The sequence below is a fragment of the Perognathus longimembris genome, chromosome 23, assembly GCF_023159225.1.
Source record: "Perognathus longimembris pacificus isolate PPM17 chromosome 23, ASM2315922v1, whole genome shotgun sequence".
Lineage (NCBI taxonomy): Eukaryota > Metazoa > Chordata > Mammalia > Rodentia > Heteromyidae > Perognathus > Perognathus longimembris.
In genome coordinates, this window is record NC_063183.1 from 27,355,947 (window position 1) to 27,373,211 (window position 17,265).

The 17,265-nt window shown below is 43.7% G+C and overlaps 1 protein-coding gene across 1 annotated transcript in view; it reads left to right on the forward strand.

The window, feature by feature from the left end:
• Window positions 1-17,265, forward strand: part of Atp8b4 (ATPase phospholipid transporting 8B4 (putative)) — a 135,516-nt gene that overhangs the window by 14,111 nt on the left and 104,140 nt on the right. Inside the window, exons 4-7 of the mRNA XM_048331703.1 lie at window positions 1,502-1,668; window positions 4,371-4,465; window positions 8,153-8,218; window positions 13,286-13,344. Coding sequence (XP_048187660.1) covers window positions 8,191-8,218; window positions 13,286-13,344 — 87 coding nt within the window. The 5' untranslated portion in view covers window positions 1,502-1,668; window positions 4,371-4,465; window positions 8,153-8,190. The remainder of the gene's footprint in view (window positions 1-1,501; window positions 1,669-4,370; window positions 4,466-8,152; window positions 8,219-13,285; window positions 13,345-17,265) is intronic.

Here is a 17,265-nt window from a genome sequence, read left to right on the forward strand (position 1 = left end):
CGTTTTCTACATATGTGGTGCTGGGGAATCGAACCCAGGGCTTCATGTGTACGAGGCAAACACTCTTGCCACTAGGCCACATTCCCAGCCCCCCTCCTCTTCCTTTCCCTCGTACCCCTCTCTTCTCTCCTCCTCTCCTCTCCCCCCATCTCCCTCTCCCTCTCCTTTTTGATCGTTATTTGGAGATGAGTCTCATGAGCTTTCCTGCCCAGGCTGACTTCGAATTCCAATCCTCAGTTCTTAGCCACCCGAATAGTATTATAGGTATGAGCCACAAGTGCCTATTAGTCTTCTCTCTCTTTTTCTATTGCCTGTCCTTAATGTGTTTTATTCAGCAAACTTTTCTGATTCTGACCCCATAGTTCTCCATCCTTCTTCTTTGTCTTTTGTGTGTGTGTGTGTGCACGCACGCGCACGTGTGTGCCACTCCAGAAGCTTGAACTCAGGGCCTAGGTGCTGTCCCCATGCTTTTTTGTTCAAGGCTATCACTTTCCCACTTAATTCACAGCTTCATTTTTGGCTTTTTTGGTGATTAATTGGAGATAAGAGTCTTAAGTTGTTTAGTGCTTGGGCTGGCTTTGAACTGTAATCCTCAGCTGTCAGCCTCCTGAGTAGCTAGGATTACAGGCATGGCTTGATTTTGTTTTCTAATAATCCTATGAATTATGTTGATGGATGAGGAAAATGCAAACTGAGACAGGAAGGAAACTTGTGGTGGTGATAGGTCAGCAGGACCAAACCTGGGTGTGGGGACGGGAGCTGGATCCAGAGCTGGTGGAGAAATAGGGAAGTGAGAAGGGGAAGGAAGATGAGCAAAGCGAGGCCCATCTGTGAGAGAAGGCACAAGAGGAGGAGAAGGAAGGGAAAGGCACATGAAGAAGGAACAGTCTGTAATCCTACTTGCTCAGGATTGAGACATGAGGATGCGATCATGGATCATGGTTGGAAGCCAGGGTAGAAAATCCATGATGCTGTGTGTGTGTGTGTGTGTGTGTGTGTGTGTGTGTGTGTGTGTGTTTAGTACAGCTGGAACTCAGGGCCTGGGAACTCTCCCTGAGCTTTTCTGCTCAAGGCTAGCACTCTACCACTTTTGAGCCTCAGGGCCACTTCCAGTTTTCTGGTGGTTCATTGGAGATGAGAGTCTCACAGACTTTCCTGCCTGGGCTGGCTTTGATCTTTGATCCTCAGATCTCAGTGTCCTGAGTAGCTAGGGTGACAGGTGTGAGCCACCAGCACTCAGCTTCCCTGAGACTCTTATCTCCAATTAACTAAAAAAAAAAAAAAAAGGCAGAAGTGGAGCTTTGGCTCAAGTGATAGAGTGCCAGCCTTGAGCAAAACAAACAAAAAAACTAAGTGAGAATGCAGGGCCCTGAGTATAAGTCCTAGTATCTGTGTGTGTGCGTGCACACACACACACACACACACTCATACTCATATTCAAAAGTTTGCCTGTGATAACTAGTGTCTAATGAACTCTCGTTTTGTGCTTCTGTCTCTGCAGCCATCCAGGTTGGTCTTAACAGAGTTTCAAGCCAGGTCCTTTTATAACATCGTTGAGCCAATGGGAACCCCAAATCAGGCTGTCTGACATCCATTGCAAGCTTCTAACCGGCACCTCCTATTGACTGGTGTGGCTTGGTCAGGCTCTTTCCTCGGGGAGGCCTCTTGGTGAGTTTATGATGGCTGCAGTGGTCAATTTGTTCTGGAGACTTAGGACTGTAATTCAATAGCAAACAAGAACAAATCTGCCTTCCGGGGGGTAGACTAATATGAGCTAAGCAAGTGATGATATACAATTGGCTGATTGAGCCTCTGAAGTTACAGCAGTACATGTATGCATTATAAAATAATTATGCAGACAGTAATGCACAAAAGTACTAATGTTTTAATAAATGTCAAACGTGTTTAAGACAGGAACCAGTGGCTCACGCCTGTAATCCTAGCTATTCAGGAGGCTGAAATCTACAGCTTGTCGTTCAAAGCCAGCCCTGACGGGAAAGTCTGGGATACCCTTACTTCCAATTAATCACCAGAAAGCCAGAAGTGGAACTGTGGTTTAAGTGGTAGGGTACCAGCCTTGAGTAACAAGCTAAAGACAGTGCCCAGGCCCTGAGTTCAAGCCTCAGAACCGCACCCTTTTCCTCCAAGAAGAATGACAACTTTTAAATTTGAAATACTTAACACAGTTGTCAGGAGAACCAGGATGTTCTCTTTAACATGACTAGCGAGTCCTTTCCCTGTGGGAAAGGATTGTCCCGGAAAGCAATTTATCACCAGCGTGTTGCTGGGTGGAGGTAGAATGAGAGCAGGGGGAATTGTCTGTAATAACCCGATTGGTGGTTGGCCCCAGGTCATTACAGGGAGCATTCATTTTAATCCTGTGCAGAAAGCATTTGAGTCATGTGTACCCAGGCAGATCCATTTTCACTCAAAGGAATCAAAGCACGGATGAGGTACCCTCCTCCCGGCTCCGATGCTTAACCAGTACCTTGGTCATCCCATTGTCTGTGCGAAGTTTATGGTGGTGGAAACCAACTCCTTACTTTTCCTGTGACAATTGAAGTCTGCCTTTGACTCTGCCATTTCTTGTTTTGTTGCCAGTCCTAGGGCTTGGCCTCAGGGCCTGAGCACTGTCCCTGGTTTCTTTTTTGCTCAAGGCTAGCACTCTACCACTTGAGCCACAGCGCCACTTCTGGCCTTTTCTGTGTATGTGGTACTGAGGAATTGAACCCAGGGCTTCATGCATGGTAGGCAAGCACTCTACCACTAAGCCACATTCCCAGCCCTCTGCCATTTCTTTTATTGGAAAAATTATTTTCTGCGACCAAGATTCCAAAATGAAATTTGAAAGATACAGGGAGGGGAAAAAAATCCACATGGAAGTAGACTTCCAATATCTAAAAAAGATATTTATAACATAAAAAATTAAAAATCAGACTTTAATTTGAAAATTTAAATGCATTAAAATTATACATATGTTCTAAAGTGAATATATTTATAAATCCCATAACTATTATTTCTGTTAACTTGATTCTTCTCCATTTTTCCCCATACTTCTTTCATATATATGTAAAACATTACTAGATTTTTGCCTTTTAAACAAGGAAACTACTTAAATTGTGTGCGTGGATGTGTGTGTTTTTTCCCCCTTGCCAGTACAGAGGCTTGAACTGAGGGTCCAGGTGTTGTCCCTGAAGTTTTGGGGGTTTTCTTGGCTGGTCCTGGGGCTTGAACTCAGGTCCTGGGCACTGTCCCTGAGCATCTTATTGCTCAAGGTTGGCACTCTACCACTGAGTCACAGCACCACTTCCAGCCTTTTCTGTTTATGTGATACTGAGGAATCCAACCCAGGGCTTCATGCATGCTAGGCAAGCACTCTACCACTAAGCACATTCCCAGCCCCTCTTGAGCTTTTTTTTTTTTGCTTAAGTCTAATGCTCTTCCACTTGAGCCACAGCTCCATTTCTGGCTTTTTTTGTGGTTAACTGGAAGAGTCTCATGGACTTTCCTGTGCAGGCTGGTTTTGTACTGGTATGCACAGATCTCAGCCTCTGGAGTAGCTAGGATTACAAATGTGAGCCATCCGTACATGGTGCATTATTTTAATCTTTGCATGAGATGAAGTCAAGGGTAAGATAATACCTGACCGGCAGTGTTTATTTTTCTATTCCCTTTGCTTTTGGGTGAGTTTTAAAACCGGGAAATATATCCAGGTAACTTTTGTTTGCTTCAGTATTTGCAAGTGGTTGAACTTCAGAATCCTAAATTCCTACTTCTAGAGTTTGCCTTATAAATAAGTGTTCTTTTATCTGATTTTTAAAAAAGCAGTATTGGGCTGGGCAGGTGCTGGTGGCTCACACCTGTAATTCTAGCTATTAAGCAGGCTAAGATCTGAGTATCACAGTTTCAAGCCAGCCCAGGCAGGAAAGTCCATGAGACCCTTCTTTCCAATAAATTACCAAAAAAAAAACCCCGCCAGAAATGGAACTGTGATTCAAGTGGTAGAGCACTAATGATTAGCAAAAGAAGCTCAGGGACAGTGCCCAGGCCCTAAGTTCAAGCCCCAGGACCACCACCACCAACAAAAACCCCACAGTATTGGGGTTTGAATTTAGGGCCTAGCACTTGCTAGGTAGGTACTCTGCCACTTGAACCGTGGTTATTTTGAGATGGGGCCTCAGTTTATGCCTGGGCAGGCTTATCTGTTGCTATTGGAGATGGAAGCTTTTGAGCTTTTTGTGGGGGGGGGGGGGTGGCAGGGGGCTGTGAATCATAAAACCCTGATCTCTGACTACCAAGTAGCTAGGATTACAGGGCCGAGCCACAGCTCCCAGCTTCTTATCCGATTTTGTTTACTGTGTTTTCCTCAGGCCTTCGCTAAACCAAAGGTTCTACAAAAGATGACTTTTTCTTTACTCCGACATCTTAAGGAAGTGGATCAGCACGTGTCAGCTGGGTTATTTTGGTGAGTTGATAAGTGTGCAAGATTAAATGTGGAAAGATTACATTTTACCTGCTTGAAGTTTAATTAGAAATCTGCTACATTTGTGTGAATCTCCCACAAACCATGCCAGATGTCCATTATAACCAGGGAAAGATTGGATCAGAAGAAACAGGGGCTTGAGGCCAGTTTTTCAGGGAGACAAAGCACTTGAGTAAGATCACTAATATGACATAGCTTCTGGGGTTGGGGATTTAGCTCAGCGGAAGAGTGCTTGCCTGGTAAGCGAAGGCCCGGAGTTCACTCCTCAGCAGCACAAAACAAACCAACGCTGCTGAGCTGAACACCAGTGGCTCATGCCTGTAATCAGGAGGCTGAGATCTGAGGATTGCAGTTCAAAGCCAGCCCAGGAAAGAAAGTCCATGAGACACTTATCTCCAGTTAACCAGTAAAAATCAGAAGTAGAGCTGTGGCTCAAGTGGTCAAGCATTAGCCTTGAGCAAAAACACTCAAGGACAGCACTTGGGCCCCCAGTTCAAGTCCCAGGAAACCCTCACCTACTCTTGGGCGCATTACACATGCATGTGCACACACACCAACTCCTGAAATCATATATAAGTATGGTTTAATTCATATATGAAAATGATTAGATATCATTCTGGGCCAATCAATAAAGGATATGATACTTGTCCCAAAGCAAAAATGGCCAAAATTAAAAAAACATGATTCATTTAAAAATGGTATCTTCAAAATAAAAGGTTTAAAAGACACTAGTGGCTCATGCCTATAATCGTGGCTACTCAGAAAGCTGAGATCTGAGGATCTCAGTTTAGAGTCAGCCCAGGCAAGGAAGTCTGTGAGACTCTTACCTCCAATTAACCACTAGAATATAGAAAGTGGTGCTGTGGCTCAAAGTGATAGAGCACTAGCCTTGAGCAAAAAAGCTTGCAGACAGAGCTCAGGTCCTGAGTTCAAACCCTATGACTGACAAAAACAAAAAATTGGAAAGGTTATAGAGGAGAAATTTAAAAGTAAGATTATAACATGTGAGGGATGACATTGATCAAGATACCTTCTACTCAAAATTGATACACTGAATTGAAAAAAACATAAGAATCTAACAGTATGACATAGAAGTAATTTTAGGAAGGATGTGGTTATTGCTTTTTAAGATGGATTATTTAGGAGTTTTTGAAATGAGAACCAATTGTGGGAAGATCTAAGAAACAAAAGAATATTTTCCCATAGTTACTTTGCAAAAGTATATTTAGGTGTTTTTTTTTTTTTTTTCTGTTGTTGTTGTGGGAATTGAACTTGGGGCCTGGGCACTGTCCTTGAGCTCTTTTGCTCTACCACTTTGAGCCACAGTTCCACTTGTGGTTTTCTGGTGATTAATTGGAGATAAGAGTCTCCTGAACTTTTCTGTCTGGGCTGGCTTCAAACTGTGATCCTCAGATCTTAGTCTCCTGAGTAGCTAGGATTACAGGTGTGAGTTACCCGTGCCTGGCTATAGGTGCATCTTTTCTACTGGTTATTTGTACTTGTCTTTCAGGCCAATGTAGTAAACTAATAGTGAGGAAGCCACTGGCCAACGCTCCTGTTTACTCCCTAAGTGTTGACATCGCTCTGCTTGTGTTCTCATCAATTCCTGTCCTGCAAGTCCCTTTTTGTTACCTTGCTTAAAGAATTGCTCTTCCCTCTCCATGCTCCAGGGAATCTGAGCCAGAGAAAACAAGAGCGTGTGGACTTCGGTCCTCAGAGAGAATTTTCAAGCCCTAACAAGTCACCTTAGACTAGCGGGGCCATTCTAGTTCCAGCCAGGTGAAGCCACCACATAAAACTGTCATTCTGTACGATTCGTCCATGATCCCTCCTGAAGTCATTTTGTACCGGCTGGGAGAGTGTGTGTGACACAAAGAATCAGCAAAGAAAGTTCTTCACAGTTGCAAACTCACTTGATCCATGTTATTTTTCACAGAAAGGACTTGCCTTTGTGTGTGTGTGCACACGTGTGTGTGTGTGTGTGCGCGCACGTGTGCATGCGCGCCCATCCTGGGGGTTTGAACTCAGGGCCTGGGCTCTGCCTTTGAGCTTTTCTCATTCTAACGCTAGCGCTCTATTGCTTGAGTCACAGCTCTGCTTTAGGCTTTTTTTGGTGGTTCATTGACAGTGACAGTCTAATGAGCTTTCCTGCCTGGGCTGGCTTTGAACTTGGATCCTCAGATCTCAGCCTCTGAGTAGTTGGGATGACAGGCGTGAGCCACAGGTGTGCTGGGCTCGGGTGTGGACATCGTCCTCCTGGTGACCGAGGGAGATGTGTGAAGAATGCAGGAAAAGGACACATGCTGGTCAGCAGAAATGTCCTCGGCCTAGTCTGGGGGGCCTGCTTGGGGATGGGGGAGCAGAAAGGAGTTAGGACGGATGCTGTGGGTGGCCTCGGAGCCAGCTGGTAGAAAGCTTGGGGGAAGGAACAAGGGAGCTGTTGATGGTTTGACTTGAGCCCCGTTCCTGCTCAAGCAGTACTTAGCATCAGTACCCTAGCCTCTTGCTTGGATCCATCCATTTTGGTAATATGGGGCCTAAGAAAGTACTGGGTCCTACTCAGTGCCAGTGGTCCTTGTTGGGACACCCAGTGAATGGGGCGCAACAGAGTGACACCCCACTGGTTTCAGGTATTTGAGATGCTACGAGGTTCGACTTCTTCTCTATGTACGGGCATAGCATCTCGCCATACAGACCAGTCATCTCTCTATCTCACCAAAGCAGCGCCCATACAGCACCTCTGCGTGCCCTTCCAAGGGGTTGCAAAGGTGTGATTTCTTTGGCTTCTGAAGGTTCGAGATCATTTATTCATCCTTCGTTGGCTTTTGCTTGTTTTGTTTGGAGGCTGGGCTTCACTCTGTCTTCAAGGTTGGCTTCCCAACCTGGCTCAGCCTCTCAAGCACTGGGATGACAGGCACGTGCCACCATATCCAGCTTCATTGCAAGTCTGTAACAGGGTTCATCCATTACAGGAAGGAAATTAGATCCCATGTAGGAAAAACAACAACAAGATAATGACATTATTTTGGGTTTTGGGGTAGTGATCTAGACAAGGTTATACTCATGAGAGTAAATGAAGGAAACTTCTTGGTTTGTGTTTTTTTTTTGTTCTTGTTGATTATGTTTTACATATTTTTTATTTTTGGTAATGTGGCTTGAACCTCAAGATCTTGCACTCTTGCTTGCTTGCCTTTCAAGGTTGGCACTCAACCACTTGAGCCACAGTGCCACTTCTGCCTTTAAGGATCTCTCTCTCTCTCTCTCTCTCTCTCTCTCTCTCTCTCTCTCTCTCTCTCTCTCTCTCCTTCCCATCCCCACCCGCAAGTCGTATGGTTCATTTTCAACATAGTATCTAGTGAGTACCACTGCTACATTTGTTCACCCTTTGTCCCTCCACCCATACCTGGCAAGCTTTGCTCTTGAAGCTGACCCTTTGGGATGTAGTTTCCCAAGTCCCAACGCATTTATAATATAGATGGTTGTTGTTTTGTCTGGAATGACTACAGTCTGGTTAGATTTAAGCCTGATAGTGGAATTTGTTATTCCTGATTGTGTCAGTAACTTCTTTGCCCTCTAAGCTGCTCTAAGAGAGAATTAAAGGGTGTGAATGTCTGCTTATTCAGTTTATTAAAATACTAATGATGAGTGTTTCTCTTGGTTTTTATTTAGGCCAACTATCGAGACCTAGTGAAAGATAGGCTACAATCATGCTTGGTGCTAAAAAGAAATCACTTGGTAAGTACCAACTTCTTATAACAGCAAGAAGCAACATGAAATTTATCATCATCATCATTATGATGATGATGATGATGATGATGATGATGATGATGATGATGATGATGATTTTGGTGCTGGTCCTAGGGCTTGAACTCCCTGGGCACTGTCCCTGAGCTCAAAGCTAGTGCTCTACCACTTGAGCCACAGCTCCACTTCCAGCTTTTTTGGTAGTTTAGTGGAGATAAGAGTCTCACAGACTTTCTTTCTGGGCCTGGTTTTGAACCACCATCCTCAGATTTCACCCTCCTAAGTGGCTAGGATTACAGGCATGAGCCACTGACAGCTGGTTTTGATGGTAGTTGAGTTTAGTTCCACACCATATGCACAGACAGGCCTTAACCATTCATTTGGACCATTCATTCATAGTGGACAATTATGTAACACACCTATTATATGAAATACTGTCTGTCACCTCAGCAAGTTCTTTTTCATGCTTTTTATTCATCCAACCATTTTCTGGGTTTTACCAGTTTAGTTTTGCCTCTGTGGTGTGTGGTGTGTGGTGTGTGTGTGTGTGTGTGTGTGTGTGTGTGTGTGTGTGTGTGTGTGTGTGAACAGAGAGGTAATAGTGTGTCCCAGAGAAGTACCTTGTCTAAAACATTTAATAAAGCTGTGCTTTCATGCATCTAAACTTCTGGCAGCTCCAGGAAGATTGAGCTATGTGTAGGACATTGAGAACGCTTGGAGAAATATAGCAGTTGGTCATAGATGGGGTGTGAAATCAGAATGCTCCCCCAAATATGCTTTCTTCTCTATGATTTCCACATTCACACACAAGCCATGTTCTTTGAGATGTGAGAAGTCCCAGCTCACTGACTTCGCTTTTGGAAACAGGATGATTAGAGGCCTTTTTCTGTGTGCCCTTTGTAATTCCGCCCCCCCCCCTCCCTTGCTGTAGAGCCTACACCAGAGGCTCAAAGGCCAATTTATCTGAAAGCGTGTCTATGCTTTTCCTCAAAGTGGCCTTGAAAGTGTGGGTCCTGGGTAAAAGTTTGAATTCAGATCTCATTACTTTGGTAAGGGCTTTCTTCAAAGTAGCTAAAGCTGTTCTTGATTCCAAAAGGAATTGTGAGAGCCGGGACATATTATTCCACAAAGGGGGGGGGGGTGCTCAAAATGTTTATGAGCAGTAGGGTGGTAAGACTCAGAGCAGGACTGCTTTATGTCTTCTATGGGCTTGAGGCACTTTTTGCCTTTATTTTCTCTGTCGTTTATTAAAAAATATTAAATGTTATGTTTTATGACTGTGTCAACACAGAGACAAATATGATTCATGTTGGATCCATTATCATGGATCTGTTATTATTATTATTTTTTTTCTCCTGATTTTAAAAGAAATGAAAACTAAAACCCTGGAGGGGCTTTTAGAAGTATCATGGTGTAAGTGGGGTGTGTGTGGCGTTATGTGACTGTAATCCCAGCTATATGGGAGGTGAAGATAGGATGGTGAGGTGAAGCTAACCCAGCCAACAGATCCCGAACATGGCGGTGCCTGAGATCTGAAGCTACGTGAGTGGTAGAACTGGGGGGATTTCAGATTGAGATTTTCCCTGGCAGAAGGGTGAGGCCCTATCTAGAAAGGAAAAGAAAAAAAGAAGAAAGAAAGGCTAAGGGTGCTAGAGTGCTGCTTGCCTAGCCCTAGTGAGGGAAAAGCTCTGAGTTCAAATTCCAGTATTGCCCCCTATCAAGCATGTCGGAGGTATGAATGCTCTGCCTTCCATGTCTACAGAAGTCATCTTGGTGTGCATCCCAGGGCGGCAGGGGAGAGTGATCCCTTCTGCTGCTCAGGCTTCTGAAGGGCCGCCCTCCTTCTTGACCTTGAAATCTAGAGCACGGGATTTGGTGCTTTGTTCCGGAAGCTGGCTGTGGACTGCCTTGGTGTTTGAACGATGACATCTTGGTGGGAACACTTCCTGAGCTCTTGGCATGTTCAGTGGCCTCAGGACCCCGATCTCCACAGTGGAGTCTGACTGTCCTGGTCTAGAGTAGTCCTGTTGACCTGGAATTAGGTTTCTGTTATGTTGAGGTAGTCGTTTTTGGACAATTAATTTGTACTTTTGGTTCACTGAGTTTGTAATCCAGGAAATGGATTTTATGGATTGCTAGCAATACAGGCAAAGGGCTCGAGTTAAACATTTCTGTATTTACAACATTGATGTAGAGGCATTGTATTACGTGTTTTCAGAGAATGGAAATAATAGGATCTATCATCTACCTATCTTTCATCGCCCTATCTTCTGTCTATATCTATTTACGCATCTCTCTATGTATGTATCTATCTACCTATTATCTATTAATCATTAATTGATATATCTATCATCTACCTATCTGCCTATCACCTCCCTATCTTTCATCTATCACCTATTTATATTTATCATCTACCTACCTATCTTTCTATCTATATTCTTTACCTATCATCTATCAATCAATAATCTATGCATCTAACTATCATCTCCCTATGTATCAGCCATCTGTCTTATTCTCATATGTGCAGTTGGCAGACTGGAGACCCATGTGTACCAACAGTATTCTTCCGGTCTGCTTAAGATCCAGGGACAGCCAGTGTGTGTTTGACTCTGGATGTCAAAGGCAGGAGGAATTCCCTGTCAGTCTTTTTAAATGCCCCCTGCGTTTAGGTTCTTAGGGTATTTGGGCAAATCTTGGTTGTGTATGTATGCATGTGTGTGCACACCGACACTGGGGCTTGATTTCAAGGCCTGGGTGCTATCCTTTTTTTTTTTTTTTGCTCAAGGCTGGTGCTCTTCCACTTGAGCTACAGCTTCATCCTCAGTTTTTTGAGATAAGTCTCAGACTTTCCTCCCTGAGATGGCTTTGAACTGTGATTCTCAGATCTCAGGTTCTTGAGTAGCTAGGATTACAGATGTGAGCCACCAGCACCCAGCATGGGGATCTAACTTTTTTTTTTTTTTTTTTTTGACCAGTCCTGGGCCTTGGACTCAGGGCCCGAGCACCGTCCCTGGCTTCTTCCCGCTCAAGGCTAGCACTCTGGCCACTTGAGCCACAGTGCCGCTTCTGGCCGTTTTTTTTCTGTATATGTGGTGCTGGGGAATCGAACCTAGGGCCTCATGTATCCGAGGCAGGCACTCTTGCCACTAGGCTATATCCCCAGCCCCGGGATCTAACTTTTAACAACTAGCCAGTAAACCTTAGCTATTATTGTAAAATTGAACTCTCCAGCTGTAAAATTGACTTACAGTGACATGCCAAGGGTTCGTCTGAAAATATGGTCACTTTTCCTTGTAAGTTATATAACCCAGTCCACTCTAGGAGGATAAATTGCTACAAATATTATATTTTCTTTCTGAAGCTATCATTAGGATCTGATGAGAAAATTGGGTGGGTCAAGAGGAAAACAAACTCAAGGCCCTTAACTGTGTTCCAAAGCTATTTTGTGAGAATAGGAATTTTTTTTTTTAAAGTGGGAAACGTTTCCCCCTTTCCCTCAGTTCTCTTTAGCTTTCTGCTTAAATGTCACTGCAGGTCACCACGGAATTTCAATAGGGAACTTCAGTTCAAGACACATATTTTTCAATTGTATCAGAATGTGGTCTTGGAATCCAGTGAAGAAATCTTGGAAGCTGGGGAACTCGTCTCTTTAAAGCTCTCTCTGCTTATTGTTCTTGCTTCATGCTTTTAATGAATTGCTCTGGCTTCCAAACACATGGGCCGGATTGTGCAGAATGAAAGAAAAATGAAGGGAGGAAAAGCTTAAGTTATTGATTAAGAACTTGAGAGAGTTTTTTTCCCCTAAACCTCCACCCTTCTCTCCCTCTTGTACACAAGCACACATGTACACACATGTATGCACACAGCATCAACAACCACTGGGCACTGGTGGCTCATGCTTATAATCCTAGCTACTCAGAAGGCTGAGTTCTGAGGATTGTGGTTCAAAGCCAGCCCAGGCAGGAAAGTCTGGGAGACTTTGATTTTCAAGTAGCCAGCAAAAAGCCAGAAGTGGAGCTGTGGCTCAAGTGGTAGAGCACCATCTTGGAGTGAAAAAGCTAAGGGATAGTGTTCAGACCCTGAGTTCAAGCCTCAGAATCTGCATGCAAGTGCACACACACACACACACACGCACACACACACACACACACACAATTCCCAGCAGGATAGTTGAGTTCCTCTCTCTCTCTCTCTTTTTTTGCCTGTCCTGGGGCTTAAAATCAGGTCCTGGGCTCTGTCCCTGAACCTCTCTGTACTCAAGGATAGCATTCTACCACTTGTGCCACAGCACCACTTCCAGCTTTTTCTGTGTATGTGGCACTGAGGAATGGAACCCAGGGCTTGATGCATGCTAGGCAAGCACTCTGCCGCTAAGCCACATTCCCAGCCACCTCTCGTCTTTTCAACTTGTTTCTTAGGTGAGCTGATGATGTTTTTGGATATCCTTGATGTATCTCACCTCGCCTCTGTTCCATATAGAAAGGCAAGCATGGTGAATTAGAGGTGTTTGTTATTGTTATTTAATCTTTAAGAGTACCTTTCCTTTAGGAACTTAGATTTAGAGTCTTTGTGGAGTAGAAAGGTGGCATATTATGTGTTTCAGTATGGATGATGTTAAGAAGACAAGGAGAGGGCTGGGAATATGGCCTAGTGGCAAGAGTGCTTGCCTCTTATACATGAAGCCCTGGGTTCGATTCCCCAGCACCACATACATAGAAAATGGCCAGAAGTGGCGCTGTGGCTCAAGTGGCAGAGTGCTAGCCTTAAGCAAAAAGAAGCCAGGGACAGTGCTCAGGCCCTGAGTCCAAGCCCCAGGACTGGCAAAAAAAAAAAAAAAAAAGAAGACAAGGAGAAACATTTCAGCTTTCCATTTTGAGGATTTCCAACAGAGGTTCCACCATTTAGGCTCGAAAAAGAAAAGCAATGTCCTTCAAGGACAAAGGAAAGAATCCTTGCTCCCTTTGACAACAAAGTCACCTATGTGATGGCATTTTAATGGCGTGTATATTTCTGTGGGTCTAGGAGGTAACTTCATACTTGGTTTCTCTTTTTCTTTAGAAGTGGAGCGGACGGTGAAAGCCAACGACCGTGAATTCAATGAGAAGTTCCAGTACGCAGTGAGTAGTGCACATAGCTCATGCATTCTTTACTGTCGGTGGGAGTCATGCCTTCTAGGACCTTTGGACCTCCTTCAAAACATCCTTTGTTGGCTCGTGTTTAAAAGTGAGGTCCTACATATCTCTATCGATACAGATCTTGTTTATCTTCTGCTCTAATGGTGTTTGGTGTGTGATCAGCGTGAGAATGTCCTCTCAGGGATGGTTGCTTAATTTCTTATGGTGATGGTTTGGGTAGTAGGTGATGCTGGGAAAATAGGAAAATGGAACTTTGTGAAAATACTTGAAGAAAATGATAGTTAGTGGCTGATGGCTGATGAATGCCTTTCCTTTCCCTTTTCCCTTCCCTTTCCCTTTCCTTCCTTCCTCTTTCTCTTTCCCTCCCTCCCTCCTTTTTCCTTTGGTCTTTCTTTTGTGTGTGTGTAAGCATGCGTGCATGCACACTGCTAATGGGGCTTGAACTCAGGGCCCAGGCACTTTCCCTGAGCTCTTTTTGCCCAAGGCTACTACTGTACCAACTTTGAGCCACAGAACCACTCCCAGTTTTCTAGTGGTTAACTGGAGATAAGAGTCTCGGGGACTTTCTTGCCCCTGGTGGCTTTGAACCATGATCCTCAGATCTCAGCCTCTTGAATAGCTAGACTTACAGTCCTGAGCCACCGGCGCCCAGCATAGATTCCTTATTGTAAGACAATGATGAAGTCTGATTTTTTATTTATCCCTCTCCTAAACGTGGATAAAGTAGGTTTGCCCTCTGTGGGGAGGAGCGGTCCTCTGAGGAGGTTTATGAAGATTCTCCTTAGCTAGAGGGAGGAAAGGATGATGATTCCCAAGGTGGTGGTTCGTTCTGGTGGTTTCCTGATACAGGGTCATTTTGTCCCTCTGGTTCCCAGCAAGTTTGGCCTTGTGCCTTCCTATCCAGCCCCTTATCTGTTCAGAATGACCCCAGCCACCCTGCGACAGTGGAATCCCCAAGCAGAGGAGTAGATATGGGTATATGTGAAGACCTTGGGGAAAGAAAAAAGCAATAATAACTAATATACTATGGGAGTAATTATGCATCTAAGTACTTGGCTGCGTTTACTTGTTTTTCAATGTATAATAAGTATTTTCATTCTGTGAGTAGAAACTGCACAAAGAAAGCCATATTTTGGGTGTAATTGGAACATGATACGTGCTTTGTATTTGTGGATGTTAAAAAATTTGATTTAGTTTAAACTAAAATTTTTTTTTGGTTAACTCGTCATTGACTTATGTAAAGACAGTGCATGTTCTGAATAGGATTGAAAAATTCAGCTCAGAAAAAAAATACTTTAGAAAATTTCCAGCTACCTATGTATATGAAATGATCAGATAAAAGTGATTAAAAAGGGGCTGGGAATGTGGCTAAGTGTTAGAGTGCTTTCCTAGCATGCATGAGGCCCTGAGTTTGAATCCTTGGTAGCACATAAACAAAAAACAAAATTAAAAGATTTTTATTTATTTATTTATTTATTTGCCAATCTTGGGGCTTGAACTTAGGGCCTGAGCACTGCCCCTGGCTTCTTTTTTTTTTTTTTTTTTTGCTCAAGCCTAGCACTCTATCACTTAAGCCACAGCACCACTTCTGGCTTTTTCAGTTTATGTGGTGCTGAGGAATTGAACCCAGGGCTTCATGTATGCCAGGCAAGCACTCTACCACTAAGTCACATTCCCAGCCTCAAGAAATAAAATACTTTTAAAAACGTGATTAAGAAAAGATTTGAGGGGCTGGGAATATGGCCTAGTGGCAAGAGTGCTTGCCTCGTATACATGAAGCCCTGGGTTTGATTCCCCAGCACCACATATATAGAAAAGGCCAGAAGTGGCACTGTGGCTCAAGTGATAGAATGCTAGCCTTGAGCAAAAAGAAGCAAGGGACAGTGCTCAGGCCCTGAGTTCAAGGCCCAGGACTGACAAAAAAAAAAAAAAGAAAGAAAGAAAAGATTTGAAGAATTGAGGCGGATACCTTTCTCATTATTTAAATGAGTGCATTGCCGTTTAAATGTTCTGTCTGAGTTTATTTAGCCAGGTGCAGCCAGTGGCTCATGCCTGGTAATCCTAGCTACCAAGATCTGAGGATTGGGGTTTGAAGTCAGCTTGGGCAGGAAAGTCCATGAGACAGTTATCTCCAATTAACCACCAAAAAGCCAGAAGTGGAGCTGTGGTTCAAGCAGTACAGCATTAGTCTTGAGCAAAACAATCTCAGGAACATGCCCAAGCCCTGAATTCAAGCCCCAGGACCTGCTTACACACACAAAATTCTGTCAAAGTTTAAGAGAATTGAACAAGAAGTGGAGAATATACCTGGAGATGTGGGAGGGGGAGAGAGAGAGAGATAGAGATAGATAGATAGATAGAGAGAGAGAGAGAGAGAGAGAGAGAGAAGGAGATTGGGAAAGAGGAAGGAGAGAGGAGAGTAGGGGAGGGAGAGGGAAGAAGAGACAGGGAGAGAGGGCAAGATTGGGAGAGGGTTAGAGGGAGGGTGGAAACCAGTAGAAATCAATGCCTTTCATCATTACTTATTTTAAAACAAAGTCAGAAATTCGCCAAAATTAAACTCACATTTTTTCTGACTTAAGAAAAAAAAACACCAGCAACGCATTTTTAACACACTGTCACTGTTCTCACTATTCCTTAATCTACTTTGAAGACGTCTTACTAGGAAGGCTGTTCAGTTTGCTCTCCCAATTTCACATGAATATATTTAAATACAACTGTTTTCACTACCTCTATTACTCATTCCTACTATTAGGCAAGATGACTTTGAACTCCCTTTTAATGAGAATAATAACTCTAGACCTTGGCTCAGTCTCTAGGCCATTCTCCAGGCTCATTTTTGTTGTGCATTTTCTTGGCAGTGTGAAATTCCTCTTGCGGTGTGATACTTCTCATTTTCGAATTCTCACAATATCGGGTCTAATTTACCGAGTCAGTTTACGTGGGCCATTCACCTTGTCTCTTGTTTGTGTTAGCAGCTGTACGTCTCCCCAAAGAGCTTTTGAGTGTTTTCTCGGCCCGTGCTTCATCTGGAAAGCTGCTTTGCAGCTTTCAACTTGGCTGATAACTTCAGGTTCTCTATGTATTGAAATATCTTCCCCATGCAGCTTTTAAGGACAGAGGTTGGCTTGGTCAGGTGTAGTGTTTGCTTATGGAAATTGGACCACTTATCTGCATTTCATGTAATTTGTTTCCTCCTCTGTTCATAGTAGAACTAGTAAGAGGTGACGGTCGTTCAAGACTTTCTTTTTTTTTTTTTATCAAATTTGATCTCTGTTGTCTTTCATTGTCTATTGAGTACTAAAACTTCACCACCAATGGGAGGAGAAAGGAGGAAATGAGAGTTTGTTGTGCTTTTGGGGGTATCTCTCAAATCCACTTCCATATGGGGGTGGTAGTCCTTTAAATCTGTCAGCAAAAGGCCCTGGGAGATGGTCTTTTTTGTAAGGATATTCTGATACACACATATGTAAATATATACCGGGTCACATGCATATATACACAAACATCTGAACTGAAGTATGATATATGCAGGGGAAGGTTTCAGTGCTGTAACTCTTTTGAACAATGAAACGACAGTCTAAGAACGTGAATACCAGGAAGCTGAAATGTGTCTGTAGCAATGAGGTTAGGGCAGGGGGATGTGTGGGCCAATATTGTTATAATAATAATGTGGAAATGGAGAGGAAGATTGCAGGGATGGGTGGGGTTGGGAGAAATGGGAGAGGACGAGGGAAGGCGTGACATAGGTCTCGAGGCCCTGCACTTATAATCGGGCATGTGGAATTGACATTGCTTTGTACAACTACCTACCAAATAATAAAAATTAATAACGGGCAGGGCCATGGCTGAAGTTGTAGGGTTCTTGCTAGGCAAGCACAGCGCCCTAAGTTCAAACCCCAG